The sequence below is a fragment of the Schistocerca serialis genome, chromosome 2 (assembly GCF_023864345.2).
Source record: "Schistocerca serialis cubense isolate TAMUIC-IGC-003099 chromosome 2, iqSchSeri2.2, whole genome shotgun sequence".
Lineage (NCBI taxonomy): Eukaryota > Metazoa > Arthropoda > Insecta > Orthoptera > Acrididae > Schistocerca > Schistocerca serialis.
The window spans coordinates 1161538913-1161563732 of record NC_064639.1 but is presented as its reverse complement, the minus strand read 5'-3'; the positions used below and the strand labels follow the sequence as shown (position 1 = coordinate 1161563732).

At 43.9% G+C, this 24820-nt stretch overlaps 1 protein-coding gene across 1 annotated transcript in view; it reads right to left on the bottom strand.

Moving 5' to 3' along the window:
* Window positions 1–9940: 9940 nt before the first annotated feature.
* LOC126456733 (uncharacterized) overlaps window positions 9941–24820 on the bottom strand; it is a 72607-nt gene continuing 57727 nt past the window's right edge. Inside the window, exon 4 of the mRNA XM_050092478.1 lies at window positions 9941–10428. Within this exon, the coding sequence (XP_049948435.1) occupies window positions 10063–10428 (366 nt within the window). The 3' untranslated portion in view covers window positions 9941–10062. The remainder of the gene's footprint in view (window positions 10429–24820) is intronic.

Sequence of the window (24820 nt, the reverse complement as noted above, 5' to 3'; positions counted from 1 at the left end):
TTCGTGAATATAGAATGGCAAGTCAATAATATATTAAAAACAGCAGAGGACCCAAGACCGAACCTTGCGGCACCCCATTCTTGATTGTTCCCCAGTTGGAGAAATCACCAGTTTTTTGCATATTATGTGAACTGCTTATTTCAGCTTTCTGCACTCCTCCAGTTAGGTATGATTTAAACCATTTGAGCGCTGTCCCATTCATACCACAGCACTTGAGATTATCTAGAAGTATTCCATGATTTACACAGTCAAAAGGCTTTGAGAGATCACAACAAATCCCAACTGGTGACTTCCAGTTACTCAGAGCATTTAATATTTCATTAGTGAAAGCATATATAGCATTTTCTGTTGAAAAGTCCTTCTGGAAACCAAACTGACATTTTGTTAAAACTTTATTTTTACAAAGGTGTGAAGCTACTCTACAGCACATTACTTTTTCAAGAATTTTGGATAAGGCAGTCAGAAGAGAGAGTGGGCAGTAGTTGTTGACATCAGACGTGTGTGACATGTTGCAGTGTCCTGCTGGTGGATGCTATTTTTTTCAAGGAAGAAAGAAACTGCATGACAGGTCTCCAAGGATATGCGTACTGGTGTTGATCCATTGTGACTTCCAGAATGAGGATTTCATCCAAAGAATGCCACGAAAACATCCCCCAGACCATAACACTCCCTCCACCTGCCTGCACGCTTCTGATGTTTGTTGTATGGTAGTATACGCCATCGGCCATCTGTCGGATGGAGCACAAAACGTGATCCATTTGAGGAGGCCACCTGTCGCCGTTCAGTGGACGTCCAGTCGCGCCACTGGCGAGCAAACTCCATCCAGCCTTTGTCGCCGATGAACAGTAGTCAGCAAATATGCCGGAGCCTGCTGCAGCGGCCCAAACGCAGATACATTTGATGAATAGTCGTCTAGGAGACCATGTTCGTAGACATTTGGCTCATCTGGGTGATCAACTGTTCAATAGTTCCACGTCTGTTCGCCTGTATACACCCCCACAGCTGTCACTCACCCCTGACACCTGACGCCCGTGGTGCGACACAGTTGCCGTGGTGCGGCTTTTGGCTATCTCCATTTTGCCGTGCACAGTATACCTTAACCACGGTAGCACGTGAACAGTTTACAAACTTAACTGTTTCCACCCTTGACCCGAAAGCCACTGATCATGTCCGTTTGGGCGTGAGATACGTCGATCCGTTTCCACAACACGACTATGACTGCACTGTTCTCCGCGTCCACCTGACACGCTTTATATCACCTCCCACTGCTGGTGCTGCCACGTGCCGTCTGTGAGTGACTATTGCACGTTGACTTCGAACACAGGTCACATTAATGTGACTGGGCTATGCATTCGGTAAAAAAAAAATTGTCTCGCATCTCGTATACTCACTCGTCTGCTCTATAGTGAACTTCCTACCACTTGGTTAACAGGCATAAATATTGTGATATTTTGGTATTTAATAAGGCACTTTGTGAATTTCGGATAGTTTGCAATGAAAAATAGGGGTCACTATGAGTCTGCGTTTGGTGCATGTTAGATAACGCATTGTAATGTCCAAAGTAGAGGTCAGGTATTCAGTTGTTCTTTAAACTTCAAACGAGGTCTATATCTAGAAACAAATTCGAGGAAATGGATTGTATGTTTTGCACTCAATTTCAATCGTGATCGCTAAAGAGTAAGTGAAACATTCATGTCATCCCTCATATGTCATAAGCAGCTCGTGGTACCGAAACGAACTTTTGGCAAATGACAGCGTTCAAAGCGGAGAGAATTTTACCACTTAGGTAATATGCAAAACTTTATCTACTGTTATTTACGAATGACTACAGACTTTTTCAATGAAATAATATAATTCTTTGGAGGACAATTAATTTCTGGTGAAATGAGACTTAATACGGATTAGTAAAATCGTAAATGAAGGAATTTCACTTTTATTTTTATACCGAACATGTGCTTTTCATAAGCCGTTGATCTTAGTTGCCAGTTGTTTGATTAATAGCAGACCGTGTCCGCCCCTGGTAGATGAGTAGTCAGCGAGACGGAATGTCATGCCTAACGGCCCGGATTCGATTCCCGGCTGGGTTGGAGACTTTCTCCGCTCAGGGATTGGGTGTTGTGTTGTCCTTACCACCATCATTTCATCCCCATCGGCAAGCTAGTCACCGAAGTGGCGTCAACTAAAAAAAGACTTGCACCAGGCGAGCGGTCTACCCGACGGGAGGCCCTCGTCACACGGCATTTCCATAGTAGACCGTTCCAGGATTCTGTCGCAAATGCAGCTGAATTATCGTGCCATTGAGGTGATATTATGTAAACACAGATGGTTCGGGAATAGAAGCTAATTTTAACAAGGCAACAAGAGAAAGGAGCAAGGAAGAAAGATTGGGTTTAATGTCCCGTCGACAGTAAAGTCATTAGAGATGGAGCACAAGCTCAGACTGTGTCAAGAATGGGGAAGGAAATCGGCTGTACCCTTTCAAAAAAAACCATGCCGGCATTTCCCTGGAGCGATTTCGGGAAATCACGGAAAACCTAGATCTGGATGGTCGGACGCGGGTTTGAACCGTCGTCCTCCCGAATGCGAGTCCAGTGTGCTAAGCACTGCGCCACCTCTCTCGTTGACACGAGAAAGAAGAAAAGGTGTACAAGGCAGGAGAACATAAATCGCTCCCCCTGCTCCAGTTTCAGCGTAATCCTATATTCCTTTGTTTTTAATGTTAAACGATTGGCTCGTCAAATTATTTGTCATACTGGCATAATCTGATATTATGATCGACTGCAGACTCGCTAGGTATAGTTAGGTATAGTAGCCAACACGTGTTTGTGTGAAGTTTAAGGTAACGTACCGGTGAACGTTTGGAAAAATATTAACAATTTTCGTAAAGTTTGCGCGGGCCCCGCTAAATGACGCGAACTCTCAGTAGGATGAAAATTTCACGAATATAGGAATGTTTCTACGTGAACATTTTGATACATAGTAAATAATATTAGTTTTCACGTGGACTTTATTACAATTTCTTATGATGGCCAGCAAATTACATATTGACACTCTGGTACAAACTGGAAATTTATGCACCTACTATCTTAGATGCTTGAAATTGTAAGTAAACATTAAAATAATATTTTATCTAAAAAGAGGACTAAAATCAAGTCATTTAAGCCCAAAGTTTTTATTCTAGCAATACTTACATTTCATACACAAAATTAAGATTACTTCTTCGTTAGTAATCGGTATATATTTTTCTATCCCGTCGCTAGTATGTTAGTGTACGTAGCCTGCTTGCCTCCAGGTAGGACCCTGAAAGATTCCAATACATATCAGACCTCTAGCTCAAGCAGATTTTTCGTGCATGAAGTAAACGTACCAGAAAATATCATTCTCGGGAAATTCGGTTCAAAGTTATACGAGTATTTGATCTATGACTCATCTACATTCTAATTCACACCAGTTGCATAATCTTCTTGCTTTACATGTTCCTAAACTTTTCTCTTCGCTTTCTTTTTTCTCCTTGTTATTCTGAGGTCTTTAGTTGCCTAAAGGCCCCACTTTTCAGCTTCAGCCACTCTCATGGAATCAACTGCTAAAAGTAACAGCGTCATATTAAAACCAGGATATATTCCTAGCAACTGTAGAACTTCACACCTGCTAATTGCTCCACGTTAAAACAAATTACAGACATAATAACTTTGGACAGTGACAAAGTAGCAGCAACTCAAACTACAGAAGAGTTTATAAGGTAAGCAATGCTCGACAACCAAACATATACAAGGAAAACATAAGAGCGCGGCAAAGCTTATCTTCTAACAAGGCTGTCAATTTGAATAACAGCTGTACAAGGTATACGATCCCCGAGCAGGAGTCTTGTGACGACAGTCTGTGAAAGCAGCAGAAACATGGGTGCGGACGTACACCGAGAGATCATTAAGTTGATTTTCAGACGACTAAATTATATCAAATTCGGTTGTTTTAATTACCATTTTGTTAAAAAAACACTATTGATCTCACACGAAAAACAATCGATTTTTTGAAGCTATCTCACAGAGAATTTCCCTTAAGCTGTAGACGTATGTCTCCCCTCCCCTACCGCACTGTCCCGTCCGCAAAGGAACGCCCACTACTACTACTACCAATGTCCCCTCCCCTGCCATGATTTCTGCACAGCTAGGGGCCATATAATATTGCACGCACTCTACCTTCCCGTGAGTGAATCTAGGCATTTACCCAGGGGGGCGGGAGGTGTGTAAAATTGCCATTTTTTTATACGAGGTGGTCAGTTTTCGAGACGTATCGTGTCACTAAATATAAGTTTTACAAGCGAAAGGAGAAACTTATTATAGCGCAGAGAAAGTATGGTTATCCACTCACTTCTAGAGGTGTGTGAGAATTCTGTAATGAACAACAACTGTGTACTCCAGATTCCAGTGGAAGGGGGGGGGGGGGGAGTCTAAGTGACCTCTCTTGTGGACGTCTTCCCATTCCATTAAAGAACTGTAGTGGATCGAACTGGTCAGAGATGTGGCCATAAAAACAGAGTTTCGTAATGAAAGTTGTTAAAAATCAGTTTCATGATAGGGGCGTTTAATAAGCAATGCAACACTTTTTTTCTGAAAGCAGATGGTTTTATGCGGGATTACAACACATCATGTTATTCCGCACTCTTTTGGCTACAAAACCCTATTTTTTCAACACAATCTTCGTTCGATGCGGCGGCCTCATGGCGCCTTACTGGGGGCACCAGTATGGCCGCACGGCACCACTCCACTGGTCGACGTCTGGGCCAACGCCTCGCTACGTCAGTAAAGCCGCCATCGGCCACGTACTGCTTTCCATGGCCTGCATCCTTCATGGGGTCAAACAGATAGCAGTCAGAAGGTGCGAAATCAGGACTGTAGAGTGGATGACTAGCAGCCCAGTGAAGTTTTGTGAGCTCCCCTCTGGTGCACAGACTTTGTGGGAGGCCTTGCGTTGCCATGGAGAAGGAGAAGTTTGATTGCATTTTTGTGTCGACTGACACACTGAAATCGTTTCTTCAGTTTCCTGAGGATAACACAATATACTTCACTGTTCATTCATGCTCCATGAGGCTTTGAACTTTGTCTTCGGAGAAGAGGTGGTGTGGCCGTTTTGTTCCTGGTTGACACTGATGAACCCTTGCTTCGTCGCCTGTGACGGTGTTCGAAAAAAAAAAAATGCCACGATCAGCCTCATAGCGCGCAAGCAATACCGCACACGTGGTACCTCGGTGCTCTTCACGGACTTCTGCTGGGCGGAGAGGAACACAGCGGACACACACGACTTGAGTACCGAAACTGGTGTGTGTGTGTGTGTGTGTGTGTGTGTGTGTGTGTGTGTGTGTGTCAGCACTACCAACAGACGTCCAGCTGAGCAGCGAGCTGTTTGTGATTCATCGAACACCTCGAACGAGAGCGGCCGCGCCTTCAAACCCTGCAGGAGTCACGACTGTGTGCCGCCGGCCCGGAGGCGGTAAGATCGGACACGTCTGCGCTAGAACTGTTCATATTATTAAAAATATCGTGTATCCGATATATCGATATTTAGGTATAAATTCATTGTTGGCACTCGATACATCGAAAAATTATCGATCTCTCTGAGAATAGACGAGAAAAATATTGACTTTTCGTCCAAAAAAAATCTGCTACACACTGTAAATATACTGCCTGTTTTAAGAGCTGTATATTTAAGTCTTGGTTTATTATTAGACATTCTGTATGTTAAGAAGCTAGCAGCATGTTTAATCCCCTCAGAGCAAGAATTGACAGGAAAACGATGCACCTTCATGCTTGGCGTTAACCACTTTGTTAACAATGACAACTGCGTGTAAATGGGTCAATAAAAGGTGTCCGATGGGCCCATCGTTCACTTCTGTCACGTATCGGATTTGTGTGGAACACTTCAAGTCCACTTCCCTGGTTTTTTTTCTTTCTTTTTCTTTTTCAGTTCTGCAAACGCCAGCGAAGTAGCAGTCGTAGTGTCAAAATTGCGTGGTAAAGTTAAATGTTGCAGTTTCTGATGGTAGCGCCGACCGCCTAGTACGTCAGCATTTTCCATCACACCTGTCCTCCCACCGCAAAGACTAATTGCCGTTTAGGTTTTTGTTCATTTGTTTCAGCAACTTTTTTCGAAGAATGCCGATGTGAAGAAACAGCATCCTAGTTGCGTTAAACATTGTTTTTTAATGCAAGTGGTGTGCTATTTCTCCACATCTTGTTATTCCGTTCATACGTCCACCCCCCTCCCCATGCAATCGGACTTTTTCTTTGTGTCATCTATACTTGCTTCACACAGTCAAAGAGAAAGACTGGACATGATGAGACCTCAAAAAGTTGTAAGACTCCTTTACACAGTGAAAGTAAAATTATTTCCTACTACAATTTCAGAACTATTTCAAATATTGACCCAAAATTGGGAAAAAACTATAAAATAAAAGTATTGGCACTCGATGTTGCCTTTTCGATATCAATATATCAATATAGCTGATCCTCATCAACACTTTATGGAAGAAGTATCGATATTTCGACATTGACAATATTGATCATCTCGGATCTGTTAGATGACCTACTGCGGTATTCGAGAGTGCGAATATCAGTTTACTTGTTCCTAGTTAGTCAATGGTTTACAGCACGCTGCACTTCGTTAAAGTTTGGCGTTTGTGGGGAAATAATTTACAGTGTATATGCTACGTTAGCGATCGGGGACCTAGTGCGGTGCTCTTGATATGGAGAAGTGCAGCGAAAATTGACGGTACTCGGTGATATATTCCCTGGTTGGAGATGGGTTTGACGGAATTATGCCGTGCAAGCAATCGGTAGCATATTGATATGTGGTTGATATCGAGAACAGTCACGTAAATGGTATAATATTGTGGCAAACCAAGTAAAATACGTGAAATTTTGGAGAGTCTCTGTTGATCTATTGTGGACATGGGGCAGCGGCTGGTCAATTATTTAACAAAGAAGTTTGCCACAGAGTTAGCATACTAGGGCAATCTGTCTCTGGATGTGGTGAATTCCAACTGCTTCCTTCGAAGAGTTGCAGTCAAGTATTTGAAGGAAGCACTTGAGAATTCACGACATCCAGAAACAGATGGCCCTAGCATGCCAAAACAAAAAAAATGGCATATTGAACTGCCGAAACCGGTAGCGTAAATAAAATAATATAATTTCTCAATTTGTACCGCTGTTTCGCATTTTTTTGTTAAAATTTCTGGACAGTGGTAACTGTCCGCAAAGAGTGCTCTGATCATGCATCAGGCCAGAGTGTGTGTGTGTGTGTGTGTGTGTGTGGAGGGGGGGGGGGCAGTTGCTTCATCATGACGGTTGGCCGTGATGGATGACCAACCGACCTCGTCGGGCATATCTAATACTGTTTTGGGGTCTGTGTGTCCTCGCCGCGTATGTATGAGTCTTTCGTGGCCGATAGCTACATGCAGAATGCAGAAGTGATGATTTTGTATTGTGCAAGATACGAATTGTGTTTACTACAACTATATGGTACGGTGACACAATCGTTTGTTGCGATATAGCTGGTTGGAGATCAGTTTCATGTCAAAAAATTCAAGCTTTCCTCAACAGTGGCAGAGCATCGTAACTGACAAAGTATCTTTGGGGATAGTTTCCGTATTTCATGATATGCAGACCACTCTTGCAGGGTTTAACTGTCAGTGCAATATCACTGCTGCATGTTTTTCGATTTGTACTAAATAGTTTCCAATTGAAATTCTTGTAATTTTTATGTCTGTAGAACGTGGCAGATAGTGCTCCCACACCAGCATAAGCAATTGGGTGGGTAAATTCAGTAGAAACCTGTCAGAATACTCCATTGACCGGAAGTTACATGATGTCAGAGTGTCACAAGACATCCTTTGTGAGGGGGCATACAAGTCTCTACAGACTGGTCGAACAAGACAGGTGCAGAAAAATGTGTCTATGGAAAGTTCTGTGACGTCAGAGAGTCACGTGATATTTTCACCGTTCGAGTGTTCAGAGGCAACTCCAGGCAGACCAGCTCCCTCCGGTTCCAGCAGGTGGGATGCTGTCCCCCACCCACCATTATGGCTTTCGAGCATCTCCATACCAGCAGCTGTAGGACATCGAAAACTTACCGAAAAATACAGCCATTTTTCTCGTCTGTGGGACGGTGCTTCGAACTCTAGGAGAATCTTACAGACATCTGATCTGCTGTGTGTCTGTGTTTTTTCTCACAATGTGTTGTGGGTTTCAAAATGTCATTAATTTTTAGATATCTAATTATTCTGATTTTCCTGAGTGTGCTTAGACCCGAGTGCGCTTCGAAAAGCGAGGAAAATAAAAAATAACTGCATTCACATTCCTGACTCCAGCAGAAGATATGAGCTAAGTCCACTCAGCGTTTCAGAAAACTGATGAACACCACACCAGCTGTAGGTCTAAGAAAGTTTTCTCTCTCTGACAGTGCCTTCAAAGAAGCAGCCAAAACTCGAAAAGTGGTGAGCATCCTATTTATAGTTACAGATCTATTTATTTATTTCGAGTTGTAGAGTTTGAGTCTGTCTGTGAATTTTTTTCAGCCAGACAACATCAGCTGTCTGACATTGTCAATTTCGAGCTGTTTTGTGATTTTAGTCCGCAGCTCGTGGTTTGGCGGTAGCATTCTTGGTTCTCGATCTCGGGGTGCTGGGTTCGATTCCCGGCGTGGTCAGAGATTTTCATGTGCCACGAGATGACTGGGTGTTCTTGTGTCGTCTTCATCATCATTCATCCCCATTATGGTCGGAGGAAGGCAACAGCAAACCACCTCCACTAGGACCTTGCCTAGTACAGCGGTGCAGGTCTCCCTCATCATTCCACTACGCTATGTCAAGAAGCCTGAGACTTCGTTTCCATGTCCGTTGTGATTTTAGAAATAAATAAACTTCGTGCAAAACATCCCTGGAAATAGCTGAAATAATTAATATTCTGCACTTCCTTGGCTCCTGGAAATTGTTTAAATAAATAATATCCCAGACCTCTGTTTAAACAATATTTCAATGCCTTTAATGAGATCTGATTGACGATATATTAGCATACTGGTGTGAGATCCTTCCAGTCCAACAATCTAATGATAACTGAGCAATTTTTCCCACCTACTTTCAGAAGGGGGATGGGAGGGAGACTGAGGAATTTACCAGAGGAGAAGGAGTTACTTAATTTATCTATTTAAGGAATTAGTCAATTACATTGATATCAAAGTTGTCTTTGTATGAGATAGAGGGTTGGGGAAGGTGAAGGAGAGTCGTGGGTGGATTCTCAGTAGCACATATTATCACCTGGGGCTCATAAGTCGATTAACAGAACAATAGGTTAAGAGGAGGGGGAGGGGGTCGTAAATTAGTCAAGTTTTCCTCGAATTTATGTTTGCCCCTGAATGCGTGCAACCCGCACAAACGAAATGGCCCAGACCATAGTTTACCCTACTACTGACTCAAATCAACATATTCAGCTACTTGGAGACCATTTGCAGCCATTCACGGACTTCACGTTCCGAAACAATGATGGAATTTTTGTGGATGACAAGGCACTGTGTCACAGGGCCAGATTTATTCACCATTAGTTTTGAGAACATACTGTACAATTTGAGTCAAAGATTTGGCCATCCAGATTGTCGAACTTGAATCCAATTGGAATTTTACAGGACTTAATCGAGAGGCCAGTTTGTGCAGAAAATTCTACACTGGCAACTCTTTCGCAGTTACGGATGGCTATAGACTCAGCACAGCTCAACATTTCTGCAGGAACATACAACGATTCGCCGAGTCAATGCCACGTCGGGCTGCTGCAGTTCGTTGGGCAAAAGGAGATTGTACACAATGTTACGGAATATCCTGTGACTTTCGAGACCTCCGTGTAGCTAATAGAACGTTTGAATTTTTCGTAAAGGAGCCAATCAGTGTAGTTAGTCTCTAATTGTTTATCATTCCACACAGTTTATTCAGTAGTAGTCTGTAGTTTACAGTTTTCATTAAGTACATATAAAAAAGATAAAAAAAACGTGTATTTCCGAGCCAGGCACTCTCCATGCTGCTCACTCGAGGGCGGCGGCCATGAAGATCATGCTGCGCGAGCTGGTGATGGTATGGAAGGCGGGGTGCGGCTGGTCGGCGTACACCGCCTCGGCCAGCTCCTGGAAGCCGGCGCGGCGCGCCAGCAGCTGCGACGCGGCCCCCGTGAACATGGTGGCGGTGGCCCTGAGCCCCAGGGCGCGGCCCAGCTGCCAGCGGGCCCGCAGCAGCTGCTCGCCCAGCCCCTGGCCGCGGTGGTCGCGGCCCACCACCAGGCCCAGCGCGTACAGGCACTCCGGCACTCCGAAGCGCTCGAACACGTCCGGCTGCACCAGCGCCTCCACCTCCTTCACCGCCTTCAGTAGATCCGCCAGCTTCTCGTTTTTCAACTGCAACATACAGCGAGCGATCGCTTTTACCTTTAATGTCAGGTGTCTGTGACTTCGAAATTTATTTATTTATTGAGTCATCTCCTGCCTGTTTTGATGCGGACCACCGCAAATTCATCTCACGTGCCGACCTCTTCATCTCAGAGCAGCACTTCCAATCTACGTCCTCAACTATTTGTTAGATGTATTCCAATCCCTGTCTTCTTCTACAGATTTTATCTTCTACAGCTCCCTCTAGTAACGTGGAAGTTATTCCCTGATGTCTTAACAGATGTTCTTTCCTCCTGTCCCTTCTTATTGTCATTGTTTTTCGTATAGTGCTTCCCTCGCCGATTGTGCAGGGAACCTCCTCATTTCTTACCCTATGAAGTCTACATAATTTTCAACATTTTTCTGTAGCACCACACTTACAGCGAAAAATGTGACCTGTCAAAGACGTTTGACTGTGTGAATCACAGCATTCATTTAAGTAAATTAAACTATTATGGCGTCACTGGTAGTGCTGCAAAGTGGTTTCAGTCATATCTTACTAATAGAAAACAAAGGATGTCAATTAAGTAACACTTCAGCAGTAGGCAATCAGACATCACGTGATGGGGAACAAATTACATTTGGTGTTCCCCAAGGTTCCATACTAGGTCCACTACTGTTTCTTGTGTATACTAATGACCTGTCATCTGTTATAGTACCAGATGCCAAGTTTGTCTTATTTGCAGATGATACAAACATCCAATAAATAGTAAATCAAATATAAATATAGAAAGGGCAGCTAATCAAACTTTCATTGACATTAATTAGTGGTTCACAGCCAATTCACTGTCATTAAACTTTGAAAAGACCCACTATATGCAGTTGAGGACTTCAAAGAGATTTCCTTCTGGTGTGTGTATAAAATATGATGACATGGAAATAGGAGAAGTTGAGAGTGTAAAATTCTTGGGATTACAACTTGATAATAAATTCAGTTGGGAGCAACATACTAACGAACTGCTAAAGCGCCTAAACAAGTCTGTTTGCAAAGCGAATGATGTCAGACACAGAAGATATAAATATAAAAAAACTGGTATATTTTGCTTCTTTTCGCTCCATTATTTCATATGGTATCATATTTTAAGTCCACAAACAGAGAAAAAATTTTTAGACTACAGAAGCGTATAGTAAGAGTAAAGAGTAGTGTAAATCCAAGAACATCATGTCAAAACCTATTGAAAGAATTCGGCATATTAACCACAGCTTCTCAGTATATTTATTCCTTAATGAAGTTTGTTGTAAATAATATCTCTTTTTCCAACTAACTGCTTAGTACACAGTATCAATACTAGGAATAAGAACAATATACACAAAGATTTAAAATCACTTACTCTTGCCCAGAAGGCAAAGCATACTGTCGACAAGTCACCAGCAACCATTAAGTGTTTAGTTTCAGACAAGGTACAATTTAAACATAATTTAAAAGAATTTTTGGTGGTCATCTCCTTCTATTCAATCAACGAGTTTCTCAACAAGTGCAGTAGACCATTTTAATGAAAATTCATTATACTTTAATTTTTGACGATACTAGGTTGTAACAGCCAAGTAACTACCTACTGTGTGAATGATTGATGTATGGAAAGCAGATGAAAGTCTCAAGTCTGTAACTAGTGGAAGTTTAATTTTAAATCTTCTACATAATCTGACTGTTCTTAACTGTGGATCACTGAAATGAATAATTTACTTTAATTTTTGACAATACTTGGTTGTAATAGCCAAGAAACTAGCAAATGTCTGAATGATGGATTTAATGAAAGCAGATGTAAGTATTAAACCTGTAAATATTAGAAGTTTAGATTAAGTTCGTGTACATAATTTTACTGTTTATTGACTGAGGATCATTAAAATTAATGAAACTCAAGTTTTTCTAATTACATTTTTGTAATATTTATCTGACAAGTTCCACACTCAGGAGGATTCCCTCTTTTATGGGTCTATGGAATGAATAATTAATCTAATCTAAATATCAAATTTGTTTGTGTTCTGGTTTTCCCACAGTCCATGTTTCACTATCATACAATGCTGTGCTCTAAACGTACATTCTCATAAATTTCTTCCTCAAATTAATCCTAGTAGTGTACACCTCTGACATTCTCACGGGAAAAGTAAACCAGGGTCACTTATCCATTGGAGAAATTGCCTGAAAGTAGAATATTTTATAATGATATTGGAGTCTCGTGTACTGAACCAATTTCATGTCACCTCTGTCATGTCCTTTTTCAATCAATATTTGATTTAATGCCTCCAAAATTCGTGACTAAGTAAAAACTATCATGGAAACTTTTCAGTGAAGAAACCTGATAGTGATCTGGATCTAAAGACTTCGATTGCAGTTTAATTAGATGAAGATGTTATTCATTTACTCAATGCACATGTTACAAGAATATTCTGGGGTGTTCTCAGTTTTTCATAAATCCGTTCATTTATTATTTCCACGCTTTTGGAATATGACTTCAAGTTATCGGCAGCTGCCAGATCAGAGCTATTAAGGACAGCTGTGTGCCAATAATGACCATTCTTGCCGTGGACGACTGCATTTTCTTCATCGCCGCTGAAGATTTCTTAGGTTGATCAGTTTCGCCATTGCCCATGACTGCTACAGGACTAACAGCTTCAAAATCACTTTCATCACGAAAATCACTTACGTCACTTTGGTAACTCAGTTCTTCTAACAACGCTTCCCGATTAGCATCTTCCGTTAGTCAAATATCATTCCTACATGCCATTTTCACATAAATGAACTTCAAGCTCGGCGACAGAACAGTTACACAATGTGTACTCCAGGGTCACACTGACCGTTCAAAAAATATTTCTGTCAGATTAATTAAATAACAATGTCCTACAACTTTGAACGTCTGTCCTCTGCTAGATCTCACTCAGCGCTGATTTTACGAGGCGCATCCAGGAAGTGCTTCCTTACGTTGTTTCCTTTAAAGTAGACGTATGTAGCTAGGAAAACTGCGCATGCGCAGCAAATGTATGGCGTGGCAGTCACGTGCCGGCTGGGCAGGTCCGCGGCAGCAGTGCTCCAAAATCGCGTCTGTTATTCGTTCTCCAGCCGCCTGCGAGCTTCGGCCAGTGATAAGGTTCCTTAATGCACAAAACGTAGTGGCCATCGGAATTCATCCCCAGTTCTGTCCGATCTGTGGGCAGAAATGATGAGCAAACAGATGTTGCGTCGCTGGTATACCCGCAATGAACAGCGTAATGGGCGACCGTCCCTCATCAATGATCACCTGGCTGAGCGTTCGGATGGCTGTGTTAGTTCAAAACCATTAATGTGGTAGCACTATGGTGTAAGTAACGAGTCTTGAGCGGTTTCGTGCCTGTAAGTTATCATCCGTAACTATCAATGCGAATCATTAATTCCCAGTATTCTGCAACAGCGCTTATTTAAATGCGCAGTTTGATTTAAGCATGATATCGGACGTCACGTGGCTGTATATTTCCGAATTGTCAGCGGTAGCTTGCTTAGTGACAGAGGGAACCCAGAGATGCGAGTTTGAGAAATGACTACTTGCAATAGGTGTTTAGCTCCCCACTTTGCTACCATCTATCAGAGTGGAATTACAGTTTCTCTGGTACCGCGCGCCGCGGAATTTGAATCTGCGCCAGACGTCATGGATTTCGAAGACCCCTAGAGGTCTCTGCACCATCACGCCGCTAGCTGTGGCGGCGCGCGCCTCCTGGCCCGCTTTTAGTGTGGGGCGCCACAGTGGAGCACGTGGTCCCAGCGGCCAATAACAGTGCCCCCGATAGAGTACTTGAGCGCCTGCCTCTCTCTCTCAGCCAGCCCCCACCTGTCCCTCTTCTCCAGTATGCTGATGACATCGCCTTCCTGGCTCTATATCCTACCCTTCAACGGTCCGAACACACCCTCCAAACCCACCTTAACCAGTTCACCACTTGGTGTAACCAGTGGTTCCTCCATCTCAACCGATCCACAACCCAGGCAATTGTCGTAGGCCGCACCACCCGCTCCTTCTGTCTCCATGATTTCTACCTCACCCTTAATGGTCATCCCATTCAACTCACCCCCACCATGAGATACCTGGGCTTCACCCTCGACCGTCACCTCACCTGGACCCCTCACCTCCAGCTCCTGAAACTCCTGTCTGGCTGGACACGGGGATTGCATTCTTCCACCATCCTCCACACCTAGAAATCCCTCACCCACCCTATCCTCTGTTATTCCAGCATTGTTGCATCTCCGCACCCACCCACTTTTACAAGGCCCTCCAAATCCTCGAATGCCGTGCGCTCCGCCTCGCCTTCTGTATCCGCCTTCCTTCCCCCACACGGCTCCTGTGTGACCTCATCCCCTTCCCCCACCTCCTCCTGTTCCTCCAACATCTCTGCATCCTTCACATTATCTGCAGGCTTGATCCCCCCCACCCCCTGGTTTCGTCCTTCCTCTCCACCCCATGCCCATTGCCGCGCCTCTATCACTGTATCCCTCCCTCTCTCCACCTCCACACCCTCCATCTCCTTCATCAGGGAAATTTCCAGCACCTCCCATTGCCGGATGATGAACTTCGCCTTGACATCTACCCTTCCTTCCAACTATAACCTGGCCTCGTTCCCCCCCACCCCAGGGCCCCCTTCTTTCCTCTCCCCTCTTTGTTACTACAGCGAATGTGCCTCCTTCCCCCTCCCTGAGCCCCTGCCCCCATCCTTACCTCTTTCCCTCCCTCATCCCTCCCTGCCTGGCCCTCTCTGGGGCGCCCCCACAAATCTCCCCCCCCTCTGTTCCCTTCCCTCCCTTCTTCCCTCCTCCCTCATCTGCTTGCGCCTGGCGGATCCTCTGCTTTGATCATCATCAGTGTTGTGTTTAGTGGTGTTTCTCCTGTGCATCGAGAGGTGTGATTTTAATCGTGTGCTGGCCGTGTACTTTGTGTTACTATCAGTGTTTGTTATGTGCTACGCCATCCATCGATACTTTTATGCTCTGGTCATATTGCGCCTTGTGTTCTTTTAATTGCCCCAGTGTGTGGTTTTTTTTGTGTGTCTACTTTTTTACGGTTTTTATCTCCATTTTACAGTCGCCCCTTTTTTGTCTATTGTCTTCCATGATGTTCCCCCTTTTCTGTATGTATGTTCACCATCTTTTCTCCTTTGTTATTTTTAAATGTCTTCTATTGTTTGTTCTATGTCTTTCGGCTGAACAGCAGCGCATATGGCAGCCCGCGATGGGGAATTGAAATACAATAAAGGAAAAAAAAAGGGCTCAGCCAGCCAGTCTAATCTCGCGTACGTCTATTGACACATCGCCTCGCGTTAGACAGCTTACTTACTTACTTCCTTGTCCTGTGTACGAGTGGACGTGCTTGTCCGGTTTCCTGGAGACCCCGTCTCGTTGTCGCGTCCGTTCCGCTCTCCAGTCGGCCGCGTGTCCCTCCCCTCCCGCTGTGTTGTTGTCCGCGGGCTTCTCCTCAGGTCCCGCCGCGCTTTCCCTCACTTCAACTCCGCGATCGTCCCGGTCGCAGTTGCAACAGTTTCCATCCCTTGCTAATTTCTGTTTCTTTACGGATTCCTTGTTTGTGAGCATGCCCGAATGCCCGATATCGAGTCACGAACCAGATAATTACCCCATGAGGAATTAGAAGAGATTCATTCTGGATCCTAGTGGTATTCACTTCCTCTGTTGATAATGACAGTACTATAGTGCCGTAAACACTCATTGTCTTGGTCATGTTACACTTAATATTTAGCTCGAATAACAAATGTTAAGGTTTTTTAATACAAGTTAATGGTATCGCACATTGATTTCGTTTCCCATATTTATATTGTGTCTGTAAACTATCAAAGAGTGTGTGGAATGAAAGGGGATAAGTTCGTCACTGCACGGTTGCACCTAATCGGAGCATTTCCACTGCGATTACTTATTTGTTTATTGGTCAGTTTCATTACAAAAAGTGTAAGGCCTGAACGTTTCACAATAACCAGTCAGGATTCTGGGCGACCTTCGCACGCGCAGCGAATGATTCAGTCGCACACGAGGCGAGCCACGGCAAGGCAAGCGGCAACATAAGTTGTACTTCCCCAGTTTCTTCACACCTGTCGCCGTGGACGATAATCTCTTGACAAGACAGACCACGAGCAGTTACATACACCTCTTGCAGTACGTCATTAGATGCAACATCATGCTAATTTTTGACTCCCTATTGCAAGGAGTTCCTTAAAAAACTGATACGTAAACTTGTGAAAACCCAACTTGTGGGACATTGGAAAAACTGCAACCGCCGGCCGGTGTGGCCGTGCGGTTCTAGGCGTTTCAGTCTGGAACCGCGTGACCGCTACGGTCGCAGGTTCGACTCCTGCCTCGGGCATGGATGGGTGTGATGTCCTTAGGTTAGTTAGGTTTAAGTAGTTCTAAGTTCTAGGGGACTGATGACCTAAGATGTTAAGTCCCATAGTGCTCAGAGCAATTTGAATTTTGAAAAACTGCAACCGTTCGTTTGGGCTTTGTGTGCGCGGTTTCCTAAAGGACTTTTATCGCTCAAGTCTCGAAAAACAGGTTTCATATTTGTAATCACTGCTCCGGATATCGAGTGCCGGAGTACACTGGCGGAAATTAGTATAAGGCACGTGGTTATTTATGGAGAAAACGTCTTTATTTACGTATTTGGCATTGCACGAATTTCCCCTACAGTTTACAGCAAAGCAACACAAAATATATTCTCACTTCAAAACTGGAATTAGGCAGAGTATTTAAAAATTGATAAAAACGGTCTTTCCGGTGGGACGGGACGGACGTTGGCACAAACGCACGTCCGCTAGATGATGCGCGCCGTGGTGAATGTCAACAGTCTGCTACAGTTAACAGTTTGGAGCTGTGACTGCTGACGTCGTACGGCAGTTACTGTGAAAATGTTCCGTGGAAAGCCTCCATCGGGTGACGAGCAAGCAGGTATTAAGGCGTACAAAGAAATGAAGGTGCCCAGTCGACAGATTGCTAAGAAATTGGGGCGTTCCGGTTGTGTTATTGATGATTTTGTCAGATTTGGTGCACAGTATGACAAAAATCGCGAATATGGCCGGTCACGAAAACTGTCAGCATCAGATATGCGTTTCATTCCGCTTAAAACAAAAAATCAACGGCTTGTGTTACTCTCAAATCGTGGCTGATTTCCAGTTATCAGTCATTTCCACACGCTTTAAACAAATCCTGTCTCAAGACGCGAATCTGGCATTCAGGAGAGCTTCTGTAAAGTTTGGAAGGTAGGAGACGAGGTACCGGCAGAAGTAAAGCTGTGACGACGGGGCGTGATTCGTGATTGGGTAGCTCAGATGGTAGAGCACTTGCCCGCGAAATGCAAAGGTCCCGAGTTCGAGTCTCGGTCCGGCACACAGTTTTAATCTGCCAGGAAGTTTCACGTGCAATACTATATACGTAATACAGATGTTTTTTCCACAAATAAGAGATTGCCTTTACACCAATTTCCACCATTGTGTATGTATGTTTCCCCATGTTGCAGCGCAACTTCTTCTATGCTGCGAGCTGCCCGGTTCTGGCTGCAGAACTGCGTGTTCAAGAATAAGTTTGATATGTTTCTTAAGTACCGAGGCAAGTGAGGAGTCAAATATGCTTACTCAACAGGAATATTTTTCATGTTTCTTGAAATAAACCGCTTTTAGCTGTATATACTCTTTTAGAAGAACACTACCGATTTCGTGATGTTAAATCACATCTTCTGGTGTCCATACGTCGGTAAAAGATTTAAGTCCTGATACGGGAAGGTGGGGGACTCGACCTTCTTAAAATAAAATACACCAAACATGACGAAACTGGTTGTGTTGCTGTAAAAGTTCATATGCAATTAAAAAGGTTTATTCCAGAAATATGACTTACTTTAGTTGCGGCTGCCCTCAACAGGAAACTATTTGAATGGAACACTTTTATTAATTGTTGCCTCCCGTATAGTACCTCGACAGTAGCGACCCAGGCGGCGGTTGTGGTACGTATGTAGTGGGTGGCGTATGCTGAGACAGTAGAGGCCGCCAATGGGCAAAGACTTTGCTGTCCGTGTCGTGTGTCAAGTTTCGTGGCGCACCAAGGCTAGGTGGGTAGGTGCCACCAACCGTGGTCTGTGGCAACTGGCAGAAGGTGTGTAGGCATCATGTCGGACGCAGGACCATCGATGGTGGCTGGAGTGTCGGGCCACGACATCGATTTCGAAGCCTGCAGCCATCGTGGCTAGCTGACACCTCCTAAATCAGCGGCTTCGTGTAGTTGATGCTGATGCTCGATCAGCCTTGACCAGCTTAGCCGTACATTCGACCGATGACTGGTGTGGAGATTGTGGCTGTCTAATGCACGGCGCCAAAGCAATGCTGCCAACAAAAGTGTGCTGTGATAGCGGCTACACTCTTGCCATGTAGTCGGCTGTGGAAATGTTGTGTTCTTTAGCCATTTAGCAACCATGTCAGCCACTGACCGGAGGATGCCGCGTTTCAGTGGGATGCGGCAACACTGTCGCAGCTCACAGTTGGCAGAGCCCTAGTGGCTGGCCAGCATATCAGAAAAGGGTCGGAGCACTGTTTTGTAGAAACAACGAAAAAAGCAAGCCAAACTGAAACGAATGCAAAATCTTCCAGATTAGCGATCTTTATCACAACTTGAAATTAAGCGCGGATGTCATGTTTATATTAGTTTCATGGTTATATTACTTTCCACAACGAAACTTTGTCTCGAAACCTGGCAGAAAATCCAAAGAAATTCTGGTCATACATAAAGTATGCTAGCCGCAAGACGCAATCAATGCCTTCTCTGCGTGATACCAATGGAGATACTATCGACGACAGTACTGCCAAAGCAGAGTTACTAAACGCAGCCTTCCGAAATTCCTCCAGCACAGAAGACGAAGTAAATATTCCAGAATTCTAATTAAGAACAGCTGCCAACACGAGTAACCTAGAAGTAGATGTCATCGGCGTAGTGAAGCAACTTAAATCTCCTAATAAAAGCAAGTCTTCTGGTCCAGACTGTATACCAATTAGCTTCCTTTCAGAGTAAGCATGCAGTATTTCCATTCTTAATAGTCATACACAACCGCTCGCTAAACGGAAGATCCATACCCAAAGACGGGAATGTTGGACAAGTCACGCCAGTATTCAGTGTAGATAGCAGGAGTAATCTACTAAATTACAAGGCCATGTCATTAACGTCGATATACAGGGGGATTTTGGAGCCTATATTGAACTCGAACATTAAATATTTCCTCGAAGAGAACGGTCTATTAACACACAGTCAACACCGATTCAGCCGACCGGCGTGGCCGTGCGGTTCTAGGCGCTACAGTCTGGAACCGAGCGACCGCTACGGTCGCAGGTTGGAATCCTGCCTCGGGCATGGATGTGTATAATGTCCTTAGGTTAGTTAGGTTTAATTAATTCTAAGTTCTAGGCGACTGATGACTTCAGCAGTTAAGTCGCATAGTGCTCAGAGCCATTTGAACCATTTTTGAACACCGATTTAGAAAACATTGTTCTTGTGAAACACAACTAGCTTTTGGCTCGCACGAAGTGTTGAGTGCTATTGACAAGGGATTTCAAATTTATTCCGTATTTCTGGATTTCCAGAAGGGTTTTGACACTGTACCACACAAGCGGCGTGCAGTGAACTTGCGTACCTATGGAATAACGTCTCAGTTATGTGACTGGATTCGTGATTTCCTACCAGAGTGATCACAGTTCGTAGTAATCGACGGAAAACAGAAGTGATTTGCAACGTTCCCCAAGATAGTTTTATAGGCCTTTTGGTGTTCCTTATGTATACGAGGGATGGAGCTTAAATAGAGGCAACTATTTATTCACAACCGATACAAAAGAGTTACATGTTTTCACCTGTTACTGTCCTCCAGAGTAGTCACCAGCGTTGTGTAGAACCCGTTGTCAGCGATGTGGAAGGCGTAGTATACCATTAGCAGAGCCTGTTCTATTGATGGTGCGAATGGAGCGGTCTACTGCCAGTCGAATCTCTGGAACAGTGTTGAAGCGAATGCCACGAAGTGGTTCCTTCACCTTCGGAATCAAATCAAAGTCACAAGGACTTGAGTCCGGGGAGTACGGTGGATGGTACAGTACTTCCCAGTCCCATCGACCGAACGGAGCAGCCACAGCTTGCGCTGTATGCGCCCGCGCATTGTCGTGCAAAATGGTCGGTGGGTTGTGCAGAAAGTGTCACCGTTTCTTTCGCAAAGTTGGTCGCAGGTGATGCTCAAATAACGAACAGTAATACTGTGCACTGACGGTCTGCCGTGGAGGAACGTAATGCTTTAGGATAACACCATCACAGTCGTACACGAGGATCACCATGACTTTAGACCGCTCCATTCGCACCATCAACAGAACAGGCTCTGCTGACGGTATACTACGCCTTCCACATCGCTGGCAACGGGTTCTACACAACACTGGTGACTACTCTGGAGGACAGTAACAGGTGAAAACATGTAAATCTTTTGTATCGGTTGTGAATAAAGAGTTGCTACTATTTAAGTTCCAGACCTCGTATAAACGATTTGGGAGACAGTTTCGGAAGCCATCTTAGGTTGTTTGCAGATGATGCTGTCGTTTATCGTCTAGTAAAGTCATCAGAAGATCAGAACAAATTGCAAAACGATTTAGAAAATGCTAAATGGAATCCGTTAAACTTCGATTACACAATAAATCAGTCAAATCTAAAGCCTGTAAATTCAACTAAATACCTAGGAATTACAAGTACGAATAACTTAAACTGGAAAGAACACATAGAAAACGTTGTGAGAATGGAAAATCGAAGACTGCGTTTTATTGGCAGAAAACGTAACAGATCTACTACAGCGACTGCCTACACTTCGTCCTTTTCTGGAGTACTGCTGAGCGGCCTGGGGTCTTTACCAGATAGGATTAACAGAGTACATAGAATCAGGTCAAAGAAAGGCAGCACGTTTTGTATTATCATGAAATATGGAGGAGAGTGTCACAGAAATGATACAGGATTTGTGGTGGACGTCATTGAAACAAAGGCGTTTTCCGTTGCGGCGGAATCTTCTCACGAAATTTCCATACCAACTTTCTCCTCCGAAAGCGAAAATATTTTGTTGAGGCCGAACTTCATAGGTAGAAACGATGATCATAATAAAATACGGGAAATCAGAACTCACACGGAAAGATACAGGTGTTCGTTTTTTCAGCGCGCTTTCAGACACTGGAATAGAAGAAAATTATTGTGAAGGTGGTTCGGTGAACCCTCTGCCAGGCACTTAAGTGTGATTTGGGAGTACACATGTAGATGTAGATATCCCTGGACTGTTGCCTGATGCCTGGAGGCTCGTGCTGCAACACTCACTACAGTGGAGTGACAAAAGTCACGGGACGCCTCCCAATACCGTGTCGGAGCTCCTTTTGTCCGGCGTCGCACGGACTCAACAAGTCGCTGAAAGTCCCCGGCAGAAATACTAGGCCAGCTGCCTCTACAGCCGAAAGTGTCGCCGGTGCCGGACTTTGTGCACGACCGGACCCAGAAGTGTAGGATGGGATTCATGCTGGGCGACCTGGATGGTAAAATAAATTCGCTCGTGTTGCCCAGAATGTTCTTCAAACCAACCGCGAGCAATTTTGGCCCCGTGACAATGCGGATTGTATTCCATAAAAATTCCATCGTTGTTTGGGAACACGAAATACACGAATGGCTGCAAATGAGTCAACGATCGGTTCAGTTGGACCAGAGGACTCAGTACATTCCATTTAAACACAGCCCACACTATCATGGAGCCACCACCAGCTTGCAAAGTGCCTTTTTTTGGGTCCATGTCATCGTGAGGTGTGCGCCACATTCGACGCCTGCCATAAGCTCTTACTAACTGAAAACGGGACTCATCTGACCAGGCCACGGTTTACCAGTAGTCCAATTTCCAACAGACGTCGCCATGAGCCCAGGAGAGGGACTGCAGGTGACGTCGTGCCATTAGCAGAAGTACTCGCGTCGGTCGTCTGCTGCCACAGACCGTTAACGAAAAATCTCGCCACACTGTCCATCCATAAGCTAGTGCCAATAGTGTATTTTGACTTGTGTAAAGTCTGTGAGCAATATGAAACAACTGTCGGAACATAAGAACATACTATAAATACACCACACACACATTTATAACCTGTTCCAACACTTCGAGGTTCTCGTTATCATTACTTTCGTTAAGCATGTTCTGTGGCTTGCGGTTCAGATAAAACTGCCAATACAATTCCGATTATGAAGTATAACTACTACCTACACGATCTACACACTAAATTTGCTTGCGAACCCTGAACAACAATTGAGCAGCGCAGAGCAACAAAGATATGCTCTGTGCTTTGGGCCCATATTGAAACGAATATGCAAGAAATCAGTGAGACAGCTTTTCGTGAATGTTCACATATACAGTGAGGGGCTACAGATAAAGTTAAAGCTGGTTCACCGTAAGACCAAGAAGTATTAGGAGCATGCATTCATGCAAAAATCTCAAAACTGACGACGATGTGCTCTAGACCTTATAGTTCTCAGTGATTCAGTTGTGTTGCTCCATTAGCTTGAATGAGAATTCATCAGGGAGGCTCTAACAAACATTTGAAATAATTAGTCTTTGTAATGTATGTACCACTCCCAGCATTCCAAAAATCTGACCTCAGTCTCCAGACCCAGGACCCATTAAAATGTATAGGACGGCATGGAAACAGCGAGGAAAACTTGTATCTTTCGTAAAAATTTACACCATCAGTTCCTCCTGGAGAATAACAATATACGTTGCGACTGATATACAAATAAATAAAGCTTATGGGCCTTGTAACACTAACCAAAACGGCCTTGCTGTTCTGGTACTGCGATCGGCTAGAAGCAAGGGGAAACTACAGCCGTAATTTTTCCCGAAGCCATGCACCTTTACTGTGTGATTAAATGATGATGGCGTCCTCTTGGGTAAAATATTCCAGAGGTAAAATAGTCCCCCATACGGATCTCCTGGCGGGGACTACTCAGGAGGACAGAAGAATGCTGAAGATTAGATGGGTAGAACACATAACTAATGAGGAGGTATTGAACAGTATTGGAGAGAAGAGAAATTTGTGGCACAACTTAACTAGAAGAATGGAACGGTTGGTAGGACATGTTCTGAGGCATCAAGGCATCACAAATTTAGCATTGGAGGGCAGCGTGGTGGGTAAAAATCGTAGAGGGAGACAAAGAGATGAATACACTAAGCAGATTCAGAAGGATGTAGGTTGCAGTAGGTACTTGGAGATGAAGAAGCTTGCACAGGATAGAGTAGCATGGAGAGCTGCATCAAACCAGTCTCAGGACTTAAGACCACAACAACAACAACAACAGCAACAACAACAATGCAAAACATATGAAAATTATTATTTCGCGAGTGCGATGTCAGATACATGATTACTACTTTGTTTGTTCAACTGATTGGCACTCCCCTTAAAACTTCTGCAAAGTAGCAGTTTGAAATGTGTTTGATATATGCGTGAAGATAAGACTAAAGTAGTGCCTACGGTCGTCACCAGATGGTGTTGCCGCTTTCCACAGGTGGCTCAGTGCAGCCGAACTTCTTCTGGCTTCCGAGTGCGCTGGTGGTCATCAGTAAGACAACATGAGAGCAGACAGACGACCATGGGCAAATGTGAACAGTATGGTGTCTTTGGAGGGAAGGAGTTGTGGCGTCATGGCCGAACTTTACAAATTTTCCCCTTAATTTTATTAATATAAATGTGTGGAAACAGACATTGTAAAGTGCACAAACGAAAAGTATAAAATTTTAAGAATATATGAACTGTATCAGAGATACCAGAGCTGTAACCATAAATGTAACCTCTATACAGAAAAGGTAATCGACCTAAGTGATTAAAAAAACCACTGCACAAGAGTCCTTCCTCAATCTTATTTTTTGATCTCATTTTTTGCTTGTTTTGATCGCTCGCTCTGTGAGCTCGTTTGCTAGTTTTGATGTGATGTTACTTCAGCTGGGGGTTCAGCTTTAATTTTTATCTGGAGAATAAATATTTAACTAAATTCTTCTGTAACTTTCATGAATTGGCACAGAATTGTTAATTTACAACCAGGAGTTGATTTAAAAATTATTCTAGGGAACCACGGCCCTACTTTGGTGCAGACAAATAATTAAATGTATACGAATCATATAAAAGTATTACGTCCACAGACAGTTCAAAAGCTTAATTCTATAAATCTGTGATCAGTGTTAGACGGTATATGAAACGTTTCTATGATGAATATACGTTATCCCTATATACGCAGTTATGAGTAAATAGGCTGGTACAGTACCTCCCTATTCCGCTGTGGTGCCTCAATGCCCCCTAAGCTCACTTACACGCCATTGATGGCCGAGAA